The sequence below is a fragment of the Nelumbo nucifera genome, chromosome 3 (assembly GCF_055504915.1).
Source record: "Nelumbo nucifera cultivar China Antique chromosome 3, China Antique-T2T, whole genome shotgun sequence".
In the NCBI taxonomy this organism is placed as follows: domain Eukaryota; kingdom Viridiplantae; phylum Streptophyta; class Magnoliopsida; order Proteales; family Nelumbonaceae; genus Nelumbo; species Nelumbo nucifera.
The window spans coordinates 100,055,914-100,076,327 of NC_142651.1; the positions used below are offsets into that span (position 1 = coordinate 100,055,914).

Below are 20,414 nucleotides of genomic sequence, written 5' to 3' on the forward strand. Positions count from 1 at the left end.
TGTAATGGGAACATTTATAAGAAATACAAGAGACCGAGAAATGTTTTCTTCAACTGCGCTACATGGGTAATTAGGTTGTGTTTGGTAACCATTTTTACACTTAATCTATAAACGCAACGCCAAAATGTGCATTTTTTTTTTTTTAATATCTTATATCTTACATACATGATGCGATAAACCTCTCATTTCAATGAGGTCAATTAGGGTAGTAAGGTTAATTCAACCATCGGCATTGCCATGGTCCCATAGTGACAAATGGCATATATGATAAGGGTACATAAGAGTTCAAGAACTTCCCATAATTGACAAGCACTATTTATGTCATGACCGACCATACAAACAAAATCTCATCTCGATACAAAAAACTGTACACAACCTAGACTAGACATCTCTCAGTGCAACTGTGCAAGCGGAGGTGCAATGTAAATTCACATTCCTAACATCAAAGCCGTTCCCCCACTTATGGCAATAACAATGATGCCCAAACTTTTCGTATAACCCCAAAAAATTGACGGACTGAAATCCATAGATAGAGAGATGGAAAAATGGGACACCCATAAGGCCATAACAATCAAACAAATCTGTAATCCACTCTTCCCCCCCACCATTCAATATTTACCCACCACTAACACCGAAAGTACATACAGAGAATCAGGGATTAAGATATCCTCCTCCTTCTACAATCTTCCTTCAGTACCTTGTGCTTTAGAAGGGCTTCCATGTGAAGCTTCCACACTGAATGTTTGTCCTTCGGATTTACCGATGTTCCGAATCAATTCCTCTTCAACTCTACTCTTTTAACTGTAACTGCATAGAAATGATATGTGGAAGCCACGAGTCAAATTTAGATAAACGTGTGAGAACTATGAGATGAAAAAAATGCAAGAAGGAATACATAATGGACTTTGATACTTCTCTTATACCTTATGAGATCTTAAACTAATGAATGATAGCAAAAGAGAAATTATTATTTATGCATGACAATGAGGTTACCTCAAGGTTTCTCGTTTGTTCCATCAAAGCTACCCATGGCATTTGCCCGCTTTCTCTCCCTCCAATTCTCACCCCATACTTTTGCCTCTGCAACTGCACGTTCTCTATCAAAATCACGGTTGTAATTCCTTGGCGTTTCTCTTGCTCTAGTGGCATGGCCAGGGCTGTCTCTTTGAGATTCCTGCTTTTCTAATTCATCCAAGCCCCACTTGCGCCCAGATCCGCCGCTGGTTTCCCCCCTGCCAACATCTGCACCGAAGCTCATTCCTCTGCCAGGGTCTCTCTGTCTGAAATCAGGTGAATTCTGGTGTGGAGATTGAGAACCATGTCTGCCGATACGTCCAACCTCATCTTGGCTCTCGGGCCCACCACTGAGGTTCCTTCTTTCGTCTCTGTCCCTTGTAGCAGATGAACCAATCCTGTTGCTCTGTGCAATGGCTGCATTTGGGTCATATGTTTGGGAAGCCAAGTATGAAAGTGCAGTCACAACATCTCCTATGAGAGGCCTTGTGGCAGCTTGCTCTTGCAAACACATGGCAGCAACAGCAAGGGCCTGGTAAAGTCCTCTCATGGGATAACGTCCTTGCAATAGTGGATCAGCCATCTTGGGGAACTTCCTGCGATCCTTGAATAGCGGTCTTGCCTGGAGAAAATGGCAAAAGAATATTGTTTTTGGATACGTAACCAGGGCATATTCCAAACAACAAAATTCGGCAGTATAGAAATAAGGGAAAAGAAAAAACAGAGAGAAACATTACCCATGCAACAAGATTATGCTCTCCGGGTGCCCGGGTGTTGTCAATAGCCTTCCTGCCTGTGATAAGCTCAAGGAAGACAACACCAAAGCTGTAGACATCAGACTTCAGAGTGAGTTGGCCAGTCATAGCATACTCAGGAGCACAATAGCCATATGTTCCCATCACTCGTGTGGAGACATGAGTCTTGTCACCCACAGGACCCAATTTTGCAAGCCCAAAGTCTGACAACTTTGGGTGGTACCCCTCATCAAGCAGGATGTTTGATGACTTAAAGTCCCTGTAAATGACAGGTGGATTTGCTTTATCATGCAAGTACTCCAAGCCCTTAGCTGCCCCGGCTGCAATTTTCATCCTTGTATTCCAGTCCAGAGGTTCCTTGTCTGGGGGAAGATCTGGAAACAGGAGAATCTCATTTTAGTTGATTTTCAATTGCTACACTCACCTCCTTGGAACTTTTAGAAAATGTAACAAGTGAACTTTAGAATTTTATTTAAGAGAGATAACTTATAAATGCAAAGAGCCAACCAAGTCCAACAGTGATGTTGATTCAGTGGCACTTGCGCCATAATATACTGCCACAAGAAAATATCAGAGTTGAATCATCTTGAACAAGATAATCTAGTTGACCAATTACATTTGGCTTACCTCTGGCACCAATAAATAGAGCAGGGAAGTATAATTCATAAAGGTTTTTAACCCTAAAGATATTTGGAGAACATAAACTTTTAATTAATCCAATAGTAGAAATTGTAACTGACATAGATGGTTCAATCATGTTTATGTTCCTTTATTTTATCTTTTGGTTGAATATACCCAAAGAGGAATGATGTTAAAGGAGTTTCGCTGTTTCTACAGTTCCATTAACATTGTCGCTCCTTTTATATGCAACCAAACACAACCTATGTGGACTCCTCAGATTGTGTCCTCATGGTCTTTCACTCTGGTTCACTTGTTTCAAGAAGCGGCACATTGAGAACCAGTACAGATCATGTGATTACCAACTCCTTCATAGGAGTTAAATGTTGTCAAATATGCTACTGTCATATGGGTGTAGAACCATAGGGAAACACTAATAATAAACTTGAAAATTGGCTTGTTTGAAAGGCCATTAATGTTATTGATAGGAAATTTCAACAAGTGGAGAATCCAGTAATGATCTTTTTTTTCCTCCATTTGTCTATGTCTCTACGATGATACGACCTCTGGAAATTCTAATCATCTGAGTTTGGATTGGCACTGGGCAAATGGAGGAGTGACACAGAGAGGAAATTAAGGTGGGAAACAGAAGGATCTTCAAAAATGTATTGGTTTAATAACAGATCCCCCTAAAAAAGAGTTTCATATAGCATCATGAGATAGGATTACTTTATATGGTTTAATGGAGGCTAATTTGGTAACTTAGCTCCTTAACTCCTTTAGGGATTGGAGGGGCCACAAAAGATAAAGCTGAAAACATAATCTGGCTTTGAGCGGGTCAACTAGGGAGAGCTGATTCATATGAATACTGTCACGACTTCCGATTTCTCTTGATTAAAGGCAATTATGAGAATGCTATTTGATAGGTTTGGGAGGAATAATTGCAAATAGTCTTTCATGCCATCAAGATGTCACTGCATCTGATATCTTGTGGTCCTGGTTTTAGACAGATTACTAAAGATTATAATGAGATTACTGAAGGGTTAGGTCAGATTTCAATGGGGATAAAATGAAAAAGGTGTCTCCTTCCCATTATACTATTTTGTTTTAATGAAGGGGCTAATGGGTTAGCTAGAGGGACTCCTTTTTGATGTTTTCATGCCCATTCTATACTACTTGCTATGCCAGTCTTTGCATCAACAAAGTCCTTCTATTTGTCTTCTTTTGTTATGTGTGGAATTAGAAAATTTTATTAATGTCTACATAAAAATGATGAGTTATACAACAAAAGGCTAAAGTCAATTTACACTTCATAGTATACGACCCTCTGCACCCTAAAGATTGGGCCAATTATAGACAGAATCTCTACCCGTACAATCTTTGAAGTCCTTTAGAACTAAGGATCATTCTAGCAAAAAAACCATTATTGTCCATTCAAAGACACATCAAAAGCATTTCTTGACTAATACATATAGACCTGTTCATAGGCTGGGCTTGGGTTCAGGCTTTGCCAAAATTGAATGGGCTGGCCTGAAGCACCATAAATCTGAGCCCAACAAGCTGCCCATGAACAGGTTTAACCACATATACTGTCGTTATTTCTCTCGGAATATCTAGCAAATAGTGTAAGGGATTATGGATAAAATAAAAAAAACCCCTACCACCTATTGACACCATGGGATAAGGTAGCATCACTTTTCTCATCAACGGGGGGCAAGAGCAAAAGATCTGGAATAAGGATAAAGAAAAAAAAAGAGGAGGTGGTAGACAAAATAAATTAGTATTTTATCAACTCTTCTGAAGATTTGCACATAGCACAACAGTTTTGGAACTGCATCCCTATATTACTTAGATGATGGTTATTGGGCACATTATTTAAAAGACCTTTGACCCATGTTTCTGCATCATTTTCATGAATCCTTTTTGTTGTTCTGTTTGGAGTAGCTGGTCAAGTCAATGATGTTGGAGGCAGAGACGCAGAGTTGATTCTTGACAGTAACTTTGGTGATGGATCTAAAGGATAGCTATCAGAATGGTGCAATGCTCTAATTCCCTATTCATCACTTTGAGATGTTTAACCTCTGGGGATTATTATCTTCCCAAGTACCCTATGCCCTAATTCTCTTAAAGGCATCAAACTGGTCTTGTGAGCATCTTTTTAAAAAGCATAAATGTTCAAACTGCTCTGAGTGCTTAGAAATGGCTACCAAATCAAGTTCATTGAAAAGTGAAGAAATACCATAAAAGTATTCTACTAGTTCAATAAGCATTGCTATGTCTTTAGCTCTGAAGCTCATGTTTAGCGGCTGCACAGTTCTCCCATCCTTCTACTGCAACACCATATATTTGGCATGCTTTAAAAAACAAGTAATGAGCTGCTAATAAACTTAACATAGATAAAATCTTTTTGAAATAGAAAGCAGAAATTTCAAATTCTCACATAAATTGGTAATTCGTGTTGCTTATTTGTACGTTAACCATGCTACAGCAAGAGCTCTCATCACTAATTCCAAGTTACAAACCTCTAAATTTTGAATGAGATTATGCAAGTGGACCATAAACATGGGAATGAATGGCATTTCAAAGACTTCCAAATATTTCAAAAAAACAAAAAAAACAAACAAGGAAATGATCTAGAACAAACTGCTCTCCTGGTACTCAGAAACATGTAGAAGATCAAGTAACTAGCTAAACAAAATTAACATAGATTAGAAGCTATTTGAAATAGCTAGGCAGAAATTTCAAATTCTCCCATATATTAGTATTCATCATATGATTTTTTTTTGACACTGCCAATCATGTTACAGTAAGAAATCTTACCACTGATTCCAATTTCAAAATCCCCAAAATTTTGAAAATGATATTGTGCAAATAGAGGGGCAACAGATGAAGATTTATTTATTTTCTCCCTCTTCTCAAGTTCCATGAACATTTTTCTAACATGCTCCCCTCCACTTGAAGAAGCGGTCCCTGTTTTCCAGTCTTTATCAACCACTCTCTGAAGATCCATTTTCTTGACTGCTTTATAGATTTGATCCAGAATTTCAGGAGCATGTCCAACTTCCAACCTTTATTTCATTATCCACTAATGTTTTTGCATCCAATAGAGTCTTATTGCTTGCTATTAAAGCCCCTCAAATACCCCAATTATAATTAATGTTGGTCATGCAGAATACCTTTTTTTTATAAAGTTTCAAATATGCTGAATTTGTTGCATATTCTTAAATCGTATGCGAAACAGGCAATCCTGGGAACGGATAATCTAGGAGAATATAAAGTTGCTTCATGGTGTTTGGCTGGTGAAAGGCTTTTCCAAGTGGGGAGAATCCTATGGCACTTAACTCTGTTTCCAGCATGTTAGACAATGAAAGAAGCAAAATTCCAGAATTATTGATTAAAAAGGCCATCTAGAGAAAAGAGTAGTAGGAAAGATACACTGCTTCATCTTTTCTGAGCCTCTGTTCTTTTGGATTTTGTGGATCTTTTGATTCGACATTTTTTGTAACTTCAAAAAAAAGAATGTGGCAGAAATGACAATGTTAAGATGGATGAATGGAATAACTAGAAAGGATAGGATCATAAATGAACTTGTTCAAAGGAACCTAGGAGTAGCTCCAAAAAGATATAAAATGAGGGAATGTAGACTAAGATGGATTTTTCATGTGCCGAGGTCATATACAGAACCAATAAGAAAAAAAAAAGATCTGTTACAAATTGAAGGGGCTAGAAAATCTAGGGGCAAACTGAAAAGGAAATGGGTTGAAGTAGTGAGAAGTGATTTAAAGGTCCAATGGATATGGTAATGGTACTGACTAGAACAGTGGCAGAATAGGATTCATGTTGTGTACCCTATATAGTTGGGAAAAGGCTTAGGTGATGATGATGATGATGGACAAAGCAACATTTTCTAGATATTTTGTACTAGATGTATTATTTCGTACATAATACCATGAGGACCATAGAAAGCCTTATGAAATCAGACATTTGGGTCCATTTATTGTTTTTTTCTCCTGTTTTGTGATATAATACCACTGGCAGTCTAGCACACCATTCACTAAAAAAATGCCTACTTTGTATAACGAGTCCTATTCATAAATAACTATGGTTGAGTATAATAGGCAAGAATTAATACATATATACTTGACCAAATTATTCGGATTCTTGTTTGAACATCCAAAAATATATTCCAAAAGGACATCTTCTTAAGATTAGATAAGATCCCCTTTCAGGATAAAGATAGAACTATTGAATATGTCAAACTTTTGAATTTTCATGATCCTTTGACAAAAACGATATAAGAATTAGCCTGTGCATGCACAAAGCTACCACTATGTTATAACATAGATTTAAACTACTGCATAGATGGTTATGAAGCCTAACCATGTAAGTGGTCCTCCAAAGATCCCAATGGCATGTACTCATAAACAAGGAGGCGTTGATCCCCATCAGCACAGTAACCAATCAAGTTGACAAGGTTGGGATGGTGTAAGAGGCTGAGCATGAGAACTTCCACCAAGAATTCTCTATTTCCTTGAAGGCCATTCCTGTCAAGCTGCTTCACAGCAACTACCTGCAAAATTAATTAATTCACATCAAGAACCATTCTTAAATTCCCCAACAATAAAGTTTCATCCTAGTAGATCAGATGGATGATGCAGAACAGCATTTTAATGGGTAAGAAAATTAACATAGGTTTTCTGTATAATCAGTAAAACATGAAACAGTAGGTAAATTTCTACAGTATGATGATAAAAATGTAAGTTGTACGGCATCAGCAAGTGCAGCATTTAATCCCAGAGTTCTCTCGATTCCACTATATATTAAATGGACCTTAAAAACTTAAATGACCAACCTGTCCAGTGCTCTCCAAACGACCCTTGTACACTCGCCCAAATCCTCCTTCACCCAAGAGGCATTCTTGCCTAAAGTTCTTAGTGGCAGCAGCAAGCTCTCGAAATGTAAATGTCTGTGCAGCAATATGTGTGGCCTGCCCATCTTTTGCAGCTGGAGTTTCCTTCCTAGAATCAGAACCATTCCGAGATTTTGATTTATCTGAATCAACAAGTAAACAAGATGCTAAGTAAGGGATGAAAAAAAAACAAAAGAACCAAATGGAAGAGAAAAATGGGATAAGTAATGAAAAGAAAATATCGCAACTAGGAAATGGTGCATGTGAAGTAAAATCCATACAAATTAGCTGATATGTCCTCCACATTTTAGCATTTGTGACTCCATTCTCAACCACCCTAAAAGTAAAATCCATTACAATGAAGATCTCTAACTTTTGGTTTACAATTTCAATCATGTGAAACTATAGGAACGTCTTTAGATTTTTAGAGCATGATATGTTATTGTATTGGCAGTAATCAAACTAAAATTAACGATTCCCTAAATTATCTTTACACCTATAGATTAATTTTTAACCCACTACCCATATCTTACCGATCAAATAAAATGTGAGAGCACCTCATTCAAGTTTCAAGCTTACTAGCTCATCAGCATTTTCTTCACAGCTGTGTTTACCATATAATGGGAGGAACAAACAATATTGCAATTCAAGAAGGAAGGATTATGCGAATTCTAAAGATATGCACAGATCCCCGAAGAAGTTCTTGAAACCAAAATGTTATCAACAGAACGAAAATAGAACCGTCAATAACACAAGATTATCTAGCAAATTAGAAATGCATCGCTAGACATCAACAGTAAGAGACACCAAAACTTCAACTGGGAAAACCTCCAGAGTCAAGTGAAAAGAAATTCATATGCAATCGGATCGAAAATAATCACAAATTTCAACAGCAACCCATATTCAAGATATCGAATATCAAAACTTCTACTGAAAAAAAACCCAATTGTAACACTAAAAGAAAGAAAGAAAGAAAGAGAAAGAGAGAGAGAGACTTACCAGAACTGACTCTGCTCACATGGTGAGACTGAGGGGCCGTTGAACCCTCCTTTGCAGAATCCTTCTTCCCACTTTCCTTGACAGTATTTTTCTCCTTATCAGACGATCCGAAACAGGGGAGACACCCGCCCATCTCAAACTAACCAAACCTAAGAGGGAAAGACGAAATGGTCGACCTCTAACAACCACTCCTCTTCATTTCCTCACAACCCATCAACGAATTCTAAGCTCCACCTCCTCACTACTCTTCCCAGTCGATCTTCACCCGAACCTCTTCGACACTAACGCCTTACCAGTTACCAAACACCAACGAAAAGATCGTAAGCAGATCAACAAATTCGAGACACTCAACCCAGAAACCAAGAGAAGGTAAAGAAGAATATATACATAAATGGAGAGAGAGAGAGAGAGAGATTATTAGGAGTGTTGAAAATGAGGAAAGAAAAATAGAAAAAAAACAATTAAAAATATATGAATTAAGTATGCTCAAGTACTTATAATTACAGAATTTGACAAAATACAAATCTATCGGAATCTACCAAAATGCCACTGTTTTTAACGCTCTGACTGTTTTACCCCTGCATGCAGTAAAAATTTACGGCGTAAGTGAGAGGTGGAGCGTCTCACTAGGGTCATGGTTTCACACCAAAATCACACACAGTCAGAGGTGGAGCCCACTCCCACCTAGGGTCATGGTTTCACACTGGGGTCGTTCTTCTGCAGAGCCGTTTGATTTTAGGACCATGATGGTCAACGAAAGTAACACGGGGGGTGAGGTGGATGGTATTAATCCAAGGGTCAGGATTTTCCGGCCATGCCGTGGGAGCCACCGATTGGGGGGGATTATTTCATGTGGAGACACGTGTTAAATTTCGTTGGCTGTAATGAATGATGGGGTAGTTTGAACTTTGAGGGTGTTAAAAAAAAAAAGAAAAGAAAAAGTGGGCCCCGACGATCTCCTCCAATGGGGAAAAAGAATGTGGGGCCCGATGTAGGTCGAATCGCTCGTGCAAATAAACAGCCTTTGGGTGGGAGCTGGGACCCAAATCTGTGGAAGATGAGATTCCATCATTCTGATGCTCCTCGGCCGAATGCAGAAGTAGAATAGGATCGGGGTTAATACGAATGGATTTGGATCTGGGTGGACCGTCTCAAATCGATTATTAATTTGTTTATAAAATATACACTCACAATCACAATTAAGGGTGCAATCTTTTTTTTTTTTTTTTGGTGGGTGGGGAATCGGTACTATCCACCATGGTTTTTAAAACTGGACCAGATCGGATGGTCAGACCAAAAAAACCAGAAATCGTTCAGGTGATCAGTTTCAGTTTTTCCCAAAATCAGAAATTTGCCCAAAACCGTTGATTTTGGTCAGCAAACCACTGACTCCGACAATTAACCATTTGAATGGTTTTGATCGTTTTTAATTTTTTTAATTTTTTGTCAGAACGAACTGACTGTTCAAACCGATAAAAAGTTTGGTTTAAAAACTTGCAAGCCTGGCTTAATTCGGATCGACCCTAATTACACCCCCAAGTCAAAACCAGAAGCTGGCAATTGGGTGAATTGAACCAAACCCGAGGAAACAGGCATGTTTTTATCTATGGATCTCCGCCGTTTGCTTGGTGTAGTGTGTGGACAGAGAGTACGGCAACGCCTCTACAGACTGCCTTGTTTTCAAAGCATAGTAGAAAGACTTGTCTCAAAAAAAAAAAAAGATTTTGGAATGAAAAAGGAGATAAAAAAAGAGAAAAATAAAGACAAATAGCTGGTTATTGTCGGCTACTCTCATTTCATGAGTTGTGTTTTTTGAAGCATGAAAGTATTTGGGGTCACAAAAAGGAGTTGGGTTGGGATCATCTGCCAACAAAATACATTGCAACCTTCCTTCTACCAACGTGATCTTATACCTCATATTTCATATACGGCAGGTCCTACATTTATGGTGGGTTTTAGTCCCACGGTGAGATATGCGATGTTAGATCAAGTTGGTATAGGGTTGGAATGTGTTTTATTGACAGAAAATCTCGACTCGGGGTGGGGGGACTAACTTTTTCAATGTTGGAATTGGTGTCAGAAGGTGTTGGGGTTGGGGGGTGTGGCCGTGATTGCCTATTGGTGTTGAATAGATTCCAATCTGGCATCACAAAAGTTCCCCCCAAAACATCAGTAGACTCCTTATTATGGGGCAGTCAGTCAGTCAATCATGGTCTAGAATACACAATTTTTCCTTCTTCCTTCCTTTCTTCTCATTTGAATTTAGATTTGTACATATTAGATGGTACGCGTATTGAATTGAGGTGCTAAATTAAGGAAAACGACTGCCATTTATAAATCATTAAAACATAAATGAAAAAGAATTTAACACATCGCAATATTTAAAGTATTAATGTTTTAAAAAGTCAATTTTAAGAGACGTATCGAAATATTTTTAATAATCAAAATACGTATGAAATTTAGTTTTGAACAATTTGTATAATTAGTTGTCGATGTCTTTTGGATGCGCGTATAAAGCTGGATGTGTTGTTTCAAAAAATCACACAAGTTTGCCAAACAGGAGAGGTAAAAAAAGTCAACAAATTCTTTTGTTGATGACAACGAAAACGTAAGGAGGAAATTTCATATGTAATGTGATTGATGAAGTAAAAGAAGGGTAAGTCCTCGGAATTGATGGGGTAAGAAAGACAAAACACAAAACCAGGATTAGGGAGTACCGACCGGCCACATCCATCCACTATTACACTTTTGAGACAAAAAATTGGGAAGAGAGACTAGACAATCAAATGGCAAATGGCGTAAAACTCGATTTTTTGTTCTTTGCTTTTAACTAGAGACTAGAGAAATGAGAAGAAGCCAATAGGTTGTTTCATTACTTTAGCTTGATGAAGAATCGCTTACAATAATAGGAATGAGAAAATATGGAGAAACAGATAGAGGTGTAAAACGGGTCGTGTTGCCCTTCTTTGGGATAACTTGGGGGTCGGCTCAGCCCAGCTCACGGTTCAAGCCCGTGTGGGCCCATGCCACAGGCCTGGGCTGGGTGGGTTGTAGGCCATGCTGTGGGCGTGTGCTGAACCAGGCCAGATTGGTTTTTATTTTGTTTGATATATTTTTTTAAAATTTCATTGTTAAGTAAAACTAAAATATTTAACTTTCATTTGGAACTATTTGAAAAAATAAAAAAATGAGAAATCTAACAAATAAATGAAAAAAATACTTAGCCAAATAAGAATGGAATAACAAATTGGAAGAAAAATAGGAATTCTATTTCATTTAAATTTGAATGATACAAATTACATAGCATGCAATGGTTGGATACTTGGACGAATGAAATATGAAACTTGGAAAATGGAATAAATTAATAAAATATAAAAATACAATATAGTTACAAATTGAAAATACAAAATTACATTGTTAAAAACAACAAAAAAATTAAAACAAAATTTATAATAATTTGAAAAAATGTTATACAACTATTGAGTGAGTACACAGAAAATATTGACTTCATCATTTTTTGATTTTCTCCTATTGTTCATGACTTTCATCATCTACTTTAGGTGAAATATTGGGTGTAGTGAGTATACAAAGAATTACATTTGCACATTTGAAGTGCAAACGTGAGCTGAACCAGACAGCTTGCGTTGCAGGGCAGAGAAAAAGGGTATATAGAAGAGTCCGGTCAGTAGTAGAACATAAAGGGTACACACTGTCAATAGAACATCTATGTTTGTGTAGATTGTCAACAGATGGGAGAATATTTAAAGCACTCCATAAAAAACATCTTTAACAGCAGGTGGCATAACTTTGTGTTTCCACAAGTGAATCCATGGCATGTGGGCTTTTTTATATACCGTGAAGAGGAGGAAATAGGAGATGAGGAAGTCCATTGTTTGAAGGAATAATGGACTTCAGAAGAGATACAATTACCAAATAACTACATATCATCATCAAAAAATAAGTAGTTAAGCGTTAAATCAGTTCTTCCAAGAGGGACACCTCTAAGTCTTCAAGTCTCTTAACTGTCGAGAGAGAAGGCATGAAAGGACCTCTGTACAGATGATGTATAGATACGGGGGGAGGGGACAACCTTGGCGGAGGCCTCTAGATGGCCGAAAAGGTTCCCCTTGTTGTCCATTTAACAGAATGGAGAAGTTGGTAGTCGATAAGCATTGATGTACAATTCTACGGAATCTTTCAACGAAGCCCAAAGACATGAGAGTCTTCATCAGAAATGGCCATTCCACCTTATCATAGGCCTTAGAGAGATTTAATTTCAGTAGGAAATAAGAAGATTTCCCTTTTTATTTCTTCAAAGTATGAACAATTTCTTTTGCCATGACAATGCTGTCATTTATTTGCTAGCCAGTTGATATGGGCCAATAATTTTCTGGAGGAGTGAGCGGCTTCAATCTATTAACAAGAATTTTTGCAAAGCTTATAATAGGAGACATTACTGAGCCCGATGGGGCGGAAATCAGAAGCAGCTTCTGGGACTGATGTTTTAAGAATAAAACAAATAAAAGTTTGATTCAATGATTTTATCAATTCTGGGTTCTCAAAGCACTGTTGGACTAGCTTCACTAAATCTGGACCCATCGTCGTCAAACATTTCTGAAACACTGCAACTGCCATCAGAACCAGGTGCTTTAAGGGTAGGAATAGAGAATAAGGCATTGTTATCATCAATAGTGATAATATGTTGGAGGCCATCAAAATTTAAACGTACAAGGGTAAATTTTGTTTTTAAAAAAATTCTAAAAATATTATTAAAGCTATTCATGCTTTTTTAAAGTAGTTAAGTAACATTTCATTTAGTTGGGAGTAGGGAGGGATGAGAATTAATGTAGGCAGTGCCGTCCGTCCTACCTCTTCCACACACGTGGGCGTGGTGGTGGAACGCAGCTGCTTCGGCTTCATCATTCTCTCTTTTGTATATTATATTTTTTGGTTTAGGAGTGAGAGTGACTTATACTACATCTATTTCCAGAATCTTCATCATTCGCTTTGACAAAAAAAAATAAAAATAAAAAAACAATGTTGATCATAAGTGGAGAATCTATAGGATGTTTTTTTTTTTTTTCTTTTATTTATGCTACCGCCCAAAGAATTTGATAGGTAAAGGAGTTTGTGGTCTAGTTCTAGTGTACAGTCAGGAGAAAAGATAGTTGGTCTCGTCAATCATCAATTTTCAACCGAAACCAAGTACTGGGCTTTCAACAAGACCAGGGAGGGGGGAGTCGTCATCTCATCTCACCATATTTCACTTTCACCACCAGTAACCAATCAATCAAAGCATAGGCCTCAAGATTGCGACACCTGGCATGTGTAAGTTTCTACACTCGTGCCTGCTTGTTTGCGAGTATACCTTCTTCCCCAGAAAAATTATGCTGTAGGGTGTAAGTCTCTACTCCAGCTCCAGATCCAACACAGCGCGGCGCTCTCTCTCAGCACTGGTTTGAGCCATTAGCGCAAAAATGGGAAAAAAAAAGCAGCAGTTTGAGTGCACAGCAAAGAGATGGTGAAATGAAACCAAGGTGTACTTCTCTCATTTATATAATTTTTTGTGCCACTTTGTATCAAGAAAAATGATTACAAGATGGGAGAACACACCAACAGCCGCCACTACTACTCAACTCATCGAGAGAGAGAGAGAGAGAAACGAAAAAACAGACAAGAATCAGAATTGGGGGGGGGATATCTGTTCCGACTCAACTCAATGTAAAATGAACAAAATTGTGGTTAAAAATCTGTAATATAATATTGGTAAATGAGGATCACTCTTCTTATTAAAGGATTGTACACGAGCACATTTTCAGCTTTGGCACTTCCTCCTGGTTTTTGTCTGTTATCCACAACCAAATCAAACAAGGAAAACTGAGTAACAAGATGCATATCTAATAAACTCGCAATCCCACTGTTTATATCATGAAAAAGAATAAGAAAACCTTACACAAAAACACACCATAATGTTAACCCTTGGTACCAACTGTACTTAAATAATAACAGAAAATGGAAGGAGACTGGAATTGTATGGAATTTTGCCTAGGTAATAGATTGGGTTACTTCCCCTCTAGACGCTTGGGATTTTCCTTCGCAAATTAATTCTTATGTTGAAGAGGTGCCTAATAGCTCTCTCGTAATTGGTAAAGGTCTCTGGCTGGTTGCAGTGCAAACCAGCCAGACCTGGCCCACCTGAGACCATATCCTGCTTTCACGAGGTTTGGGAGGTTTTGGGTTTTGGCGGAAGGCTAACTCCTCCTCCTCCCCCCAAATTGTATAGCTCATTTTCCTAGGTGAGAAAATTCCTTCTTTTATTAATGGATGGAACTCTAGATCAAACATGAGGAGAGGATAAAAATAAAAGGCTAACAAAAAGCTACTCCTGATGGGGCATGGTGTAAACATGCAAAGGTTGAGAACCATGGATAACAGGAAGTTGATTCTGTCAGGTAATGTGGTCAAGGTTTTTACTTCTTTTATGCATTATCCCAAAATTAGTGATCTTTGGAATGGAAAAGACTGTAAAACAATTGAGGAGTCAAAGACCAAATATAAGAAGGATTGGGGGATAAATCTTTCTGCATCCTTGACATACCCATAATTTTCAATTTTGAAAATTCCAAAACCAACTAAATAAGGGAAACAAACACAATGTACCTGTCTTCTTCCTTGCAACAGGTGGCTGTACTACCACATGCATTGTAATAACTCCACCAGGAAGATCACCAAAAGGTATTTTGGACTCGGCAAGTGTCTTGTTATTCTCCAAAACTTTCCCAGAGCATATGAGTTTTACATCATTTACTGACTTGGGTATGACTGTTTTGTCTGGCAGTGGAATAGTTTAAAGAAGATACATTAGGAGCAATCGTCCATGACCATAGTAGAAGATAAATCACAATATGAGAAGATGAAAGATGCTGAACAATCAATTTTATATTGGACAAGGTGCTTCAGGCCGATAATGCCAGTCTTCTTTTTCCAACATAACAGGAAAATATAAAAAAACAGGTTTAATTCAACTCCCATCACATACCCATGCATGCACATGTAAAAGCATTGAACAAAGAAAGGAAGGAAAAGAAAATGCAACCTCATGTTGGTGCATAACATTCAACATCAATAATGCACAAAGCCACAAACCAAAATACATTTTGCATAATCCAACCATACTATGCAAAGCATACAGAGAATGGTACAGACAATAATGATAGGTTTTCTCTAAAGTGGAAGCAAATGTTGACTGCATATGAGTAAGTAGTTTCCCATCAATTCAGACAAGCCATTTCATGTATCAACAAAAGGACCATATCAGTGTCAAAGAAAGGCATGTGAGCTTTATGCATGAGTCTTGCCAGAAAGTGTCCCTCAAAAGCTTAAAATTAAAAATGATTCAAAACAGAGAAAATTTTAAAATGATTTAAAATTTTAAATGAGGGAGCATAATTGGGTCCTAAGGCCTTCCTGCAAGCTGTCATTATTAAAATGATATCCATAACTTTTCACTGAACATCTGATAAGAGTGCTGGAAGTCTAAAATTTGGGTCATACATCAGTTGGCCAAGGAGACATCCATAACCCTTGTGAGAATAGAAGTCTGTTCTGCATTTTGTGAGGATGAAGAAAGACTGAATACATATTAAAAGGTTGGACCAACTCCCCCATATGTGGTGGAAATTAAAACTCCTGAAGTGCCTTTAGCCTAAGAGATATTAAATTTCATATAAATATATGATATATTCCTCCATACTGGAAACTACTAATCCTTGCCCTTTTCGAAGCTGAAGCAGGATAAGAAAAGAAGAAATTCTACATATGGTGAAATGGAGAAGAATGTAATCAGCCGGTAACAAAAATGGAAGGGTTGATTTGAAATATTCAGTTTTTCCAAAGAGGTTCAGTCTGCACAGCATTTGGGACTTGGTTGCTAACCAATAATTTGTTATGAGAGCTACTGTTTATTGAGTTCCAACTTCCCAGCTCCCTGAACTACGCTTTGCCTGTGAATGGTTTTAACTCCAACTTTTGGGTAAATTAATAGATCATCTACAAAATGCCATTGTCCAAATTTGACATAACTACTAGGAAGGGTATCGCATGTTGACCATTACAATATTACAATGATCACAGTAATCTTCTTCCACTCTATTTTATAGTACACACTTTATAATTATGCTTTTTTGGTTCCAGTTCTTCAATCTCCCTATAACTTGTTTATATGCTATTCTTTATCCCAAAACTTTACCTTTGGAATTGTTGAGTCGTGGTTAATATGCTTCCTTATTGTCTCAACTTTCAAGGGGGGAAGCAATAAAAGAGATCTATGCATACCAAGAGGAACCGAGGCTCGAATGCCTAAACAGGTTCAAAATATGCAGACTAGAAAATGATTTTCTCAAAAGAAAAAACCATTACTAATAGCTTGAGGAAGGAACAGAGTCAATTATTATGAAATGGAACATGTTTTTTGCACTCATGACAGGCCATAGAGACTTCCATCTTTGTCATTGAATTGCTATCCGATCCAGTGAGACGGACAGGCTTCCGAGTCCATTGTGTAAATTCTAACAAACTGATATTACAAAAAAGTTAACAACAATTTTCTAAGAAAGCCCTCGCGTGCTATTAGAGAATAAACGGATATAAGGCTGATTAAGGAAAAAAGGAGTGTAGAAATGCCATCTCAGTTAATGCGTAACTCAAGGAGGCAAAGTAAAATAATGGCAGGATCAGAAATGTTCTAACCTTGAGGCCATTGGGAAACTAGTCTATCCTTGAGTGCTGCAACAGTAGTAGACGAGGCATAAGTACTATGACCAATATCCGTTCCATCAAAGATTCGGAACTTAAGCTCAACACGTTGCTCACTGCCTGCCATTATACCTCTTCTTCTTGATCAATAAGCTTGCAGCTCCAATGTGACACAGGAAGATCTATTTCAATTGAAGAATTATGTCCCTCCCTTGTCGCCTACACGAGGATCACCATTCTCCCAAATTATACCTCGATATTTCTGCAACCAAACATTAACAAAAAAAAGGATTGCGAAAACAAAAAGGGAAAAACCGGCACCTTCTTCCGCATCTGGATATCCAACAATCACCGCCATAGATCGTTCTTAACACCAATTACTACAAAGAAGCGAATAGTCTGCTAGGCGCCAAAATATCAAGGACAGATGAATGGACAATTAAAGAAGGAATCCGACCAAGTACGCACTTCATACGAGCCAAATGATTCCCGAGTCTCAAGAATAGCACTGCTGAGACAGATAAGAGAGAACCCTAACAATTAGATATTGATTTACAGCGATAAAAAACAAAGGAATCACGAAAATCCATTCTGATTCTCTTAAGTGAGGACGAACGCTCAGGAGTATTCCCAAATTAGCCTACAAACATCTGATGCTTCTGATCTACGGGAATCTTTCCCGGCTTTGAATTTTGACCAAACTTTCAAACTCTTCCGACGAGTCTGGACAAACGATTAAAAAAGAAAAGAAACCCTAGATGATTCTAACAAAGAAAGGATTAAATACAGAGCGCGGGAACAGTGAAATAACCAAAAGAAGAAAAGCAGCGAAAGGGAGAACCGAGAAGAAAACACCAAACCAACAAGAATCCAAAGACCACGCAAAACCCTAGATATTCCCATGAAGAGATGGAAGAAAAGCAGTACAGGTACCTGATCAAGACGCCATGAATTCAAGACTCCACCGAATAAAAAATTCAATGTCGTTAGGTTTTTAATCTTCGAGTCGAGTGTCGAGCCGAGCGCGATGTTTTCAGAACTTTTTGTTTTTATTAATTAGTCCTTTTCTGTGATCTGCTGCAATTCCACAAATGACTATTTCCAACATTTATATACACAGAGATTAGGAGTTCTAACCGTTTGATCTTTGACCAATGTGAAGATCGAACGGTACAAATTTCTCGGAGGAACCGTAGGCAGATCAAAAGGACGGTGCACAGATCGAGAGGGCCCCACGTCGTTCTGTAATCTTGACCGCCTGTGTATCTGGGCTCCGCCCCGAGAACAAACGCTATACACCTAACACTGTCCCAACCTGCCATTCCAGTATATCTCGGCATGAATAACAAGGAAGATGTAGTTGGTAGCGTTGTGTTGGTAGCAAATCCCTACTTCGGCCCCACGGACAGAAACCGTACGGTTTCACATTTTCAATTAATGCGACAGGGAAAAAGTGAAAGAACAAAAAAAAAGGAGAAAAATGGAACGACGGCATTTCTAGGTAAACAGAACGGAAAATATATTTCAACAAAAAAAAAATAAATAAAAACAGAAAATATAGTTTCTGGATGTAAGTAAAAGCAATGCAGATAGGACGCGTGTCGCGAGAACAAAAGATTAAAAAGCGTTTATCCTAAAAGACCGGATCTGCTCTTGACACCTGGCGCTTCACATGCAAATCCTATCATTATTATGCATTTAAAACATCTCCCGTACTTATTAATTATTATTTACGGGAAATATTATCAATGCACGGTGGATGTGCATGTGCGGCGCCCACTTGTGAGGAGCAGATCCCATCACTTATAGAGGCGGAATCTTTACCGGCCAATCAGGATTCAGTTTTACGAGACCGGATCTGTTCCTTACACGTGGCGTCTCACACCGATCTCATAGGCACATCTTATTGCATTGGGAACATTTTTCGCACTAACATGTTATGATTTACGAGAGATGTTCCTAATGCACGATGAGATGTGCCTGTGAGGTCGTTGTGAGGCACCCTGTGAGGTCGTTGGTACAGCCTTTTACATGTGAATAAGGAATATTTCTATACTTCTTTATTATCTTTCAGAAGGAGATATTCCCAATGCAAGGCTACAAGTGTGAGCACTTTTCGTTGGAATAGGGTTAAGTTAAAGTAGTGAAATCATGGACTTCAATGCGTTGTTGTGGCCCCAGTTTACCTCACTTTATCTGGTTCAAGGTGGGGCCACATCAATATATTAAGGGCCATGATTCACGGTTTTAGCCCAGGACTAGCTATTTCAACGGGAGTAGGGCCGCATCTAGGGGTGGAAATGAATCGAGTTTTTCATGAGCTATTCATGCTCAATTATGAAAAGCTTGATTCAGTTCAGTTTATACCAAGCTTGGAGTTAAGCTCGAGCCTCATATATAGGTTCGTTTGCTAATTGAGCCAAGTTTGAGCCAAATGAATCTTGGCTCGTGAGACTAATCAAACCTAATATATATAATAAATATATATTTTTTTATATGTATAATATATAATATTTTTATTTTGTATAGTAATAAATAATATTTATAATTCTTGTTTTTGGTATGTAAAATAAAACACTTTTTATATGTAGAATAATAAATAATTTTTGTAATTCTTAATTTTTTGTATGCAAAATACAAAATTATATGTTTAATTTTTATTTTTTTATAGAAAGCTTGGCTCACAGCCGAGCTCAAACTTGCGAGCTTTTGAGCCGAGTTAAATTTAAGCTCAAGTCTCTAACTTGAATTGAGCTCGAGCCTAACATTGTTTTGGCAAACTGAGCTCGAATAGCTAGGTATTCAATTCGGCTTGGCTCGAATCCACCTTGACTGCATTAATATATTAAGGGCCATGATTCATGGTTTTAGCCTAGCGCTAGCTATTCCAATAAGAGGAGTTCTTACCTGATTACTTATTTTTTCAAGTCTTGGAACAGAATCCTAATCTCCTATCCACAAGAATCCTACTTACACCTACCCACATGATACTGCAACTGTACATTGGGAACATCTTCCATGATTACATGTTACCATTCATGGGGGGATCTTCCCAATGCATAGTTGTAGTGTTGTGTGGGTAGGAAATCCTATCTCCTCTCAATAAGGGCTGTTTCCCACGATAAAAGAGATAATGTGGCACCATTCATGTTAATATGTCATTGATTCCTATGGGTAGGGATGTCGTGGGTTGGGTTAAGTGGTAAACCCACACTTATTTGACCCCATTGGGTTAGAGGCCAGCCGATTTGGGTTGAAATGAACTTGTATTTGCTGAGTTGAGATCTCCTGCCCACACAAATTTTGCTCACATTTATCGCAGCCACACATGTAGAACATCTCATCCTCTACTTAGTATTATGTAG

The 20,414-nt window shown here is 38.0% G+C and overlaps 2 protein-coding genes across 3 annotated transcripts; both read right to left on the minus strand.

Moving 5' to 3' along the window:
• Positions 1-200: 200 nt before the first annotated feature.
• On the minus strand, positions 201-8,764 carry LOC104587601 (serine/threonine-protein kinase PBL27-like). The gene is made up of 6 exons (XM_010245273.3): positions 8,296-8,764; positions 7,240-7,439; positions 6,768-6,957; positions 1,752-2,143; positions 994-1,636; positions 201-807 (listed from the first exon to the last, which is right to left on the minus strand). Exons 1-5 carry the CDS (start codon positions 8,426-8,428, stop codon positions 995-997), a joined length of 1,557 nt encoding a protein of 518 aa, XP_010243575.1. The 5' UTR covers positions 8,429-8,764; the 3' UTR covers positions 201-807; position 994.
• A 5,053-nt stretch (positions 8,765-13,817) lies between these two features.
• Positions 13,818-18,131, minus strand: LOC104587600 (membrane-anchored ubiquitin-fold protein 3-like). 2 transcript variants are annotated; one of them, XM_010245270.3, is made up of 5 exons: positions 17,983-18,131; positions 17,371-17,560; positions 17,044-17,268; positions 14,956-15,126; positions 13,818-14,140 (listed from the first exon to the last, which is right to left on the minus strand). In XM_010245270.3, the coding sequence occupies exons 3-5, from the start codon at positions 17,174-17,176 to the stop codon at positions 14,085-14,087; spliced, it is 360 nt and encodes a 119-aa protein (XP_010243572.1). In that variant the 5' UTR covers positions 17,177-17,268; positions 17,371-17,560; positions 17,983-18,131; the 3' UTR covers positions 13,818-14,084. The 2 variants fall into 2 exon arrangements, with proteins under 2 accessions (XP_010243572.1, XP_010243571.1); XM_010245269.2 differs by having other exon boundaries at positions 17,371-17,557; positions 17,983-18,130.
• Positions 18,132-20,414: the final 2,283 nt, after the last annotated feature.

Bases quoted from the DNA above. Each gene is read 5' to 3' on its own strand.
- LOC104587600 (XM_010245270.3), bottom strand. From the start codon at position 17,176: ATGGCAGGCAGTGAGCAACGTGTTGAGCTTAAGTTCCGAATCTTTGAT. The intron at 15,127-17,043 runs GTTAGAACATTT...TTCCACTGCCAG, and splicing joins AGTTTCCCAATGGCCTCAAG to ACAAAACAGTCATACCCAAG. The intron at 14,141-14,955 runs GTACATTGTGTT...TGTGGATAACAG, and splicing joins TGTTGCAAGGAAGAAGACAG to ACAAAAACCAGGAGGAAGTG.
- LOC104587601 (XM_010245273.3), bottom strand. From the start codon at position 8,428: ATGGGCGGGTGTCTCCCCTGTTTCGGATCGTCTGATAAGGAGAAAAAT. The intron at 6,958-7,239 runs GTTGGTCATTTA...TTAATTTTGCAG, and splicing joins GTTTGGAGAGCACTGGACAG to GTAGTTGCTGTGAAGCAGCT. The intron at 2,144-6,767 runs GTTAGGCTTCAT...TCCTGTTTCCAG, and splicing joins TTTGGAGGACCACTTACATG to ATCTTCCCCCAGACAAGGAA.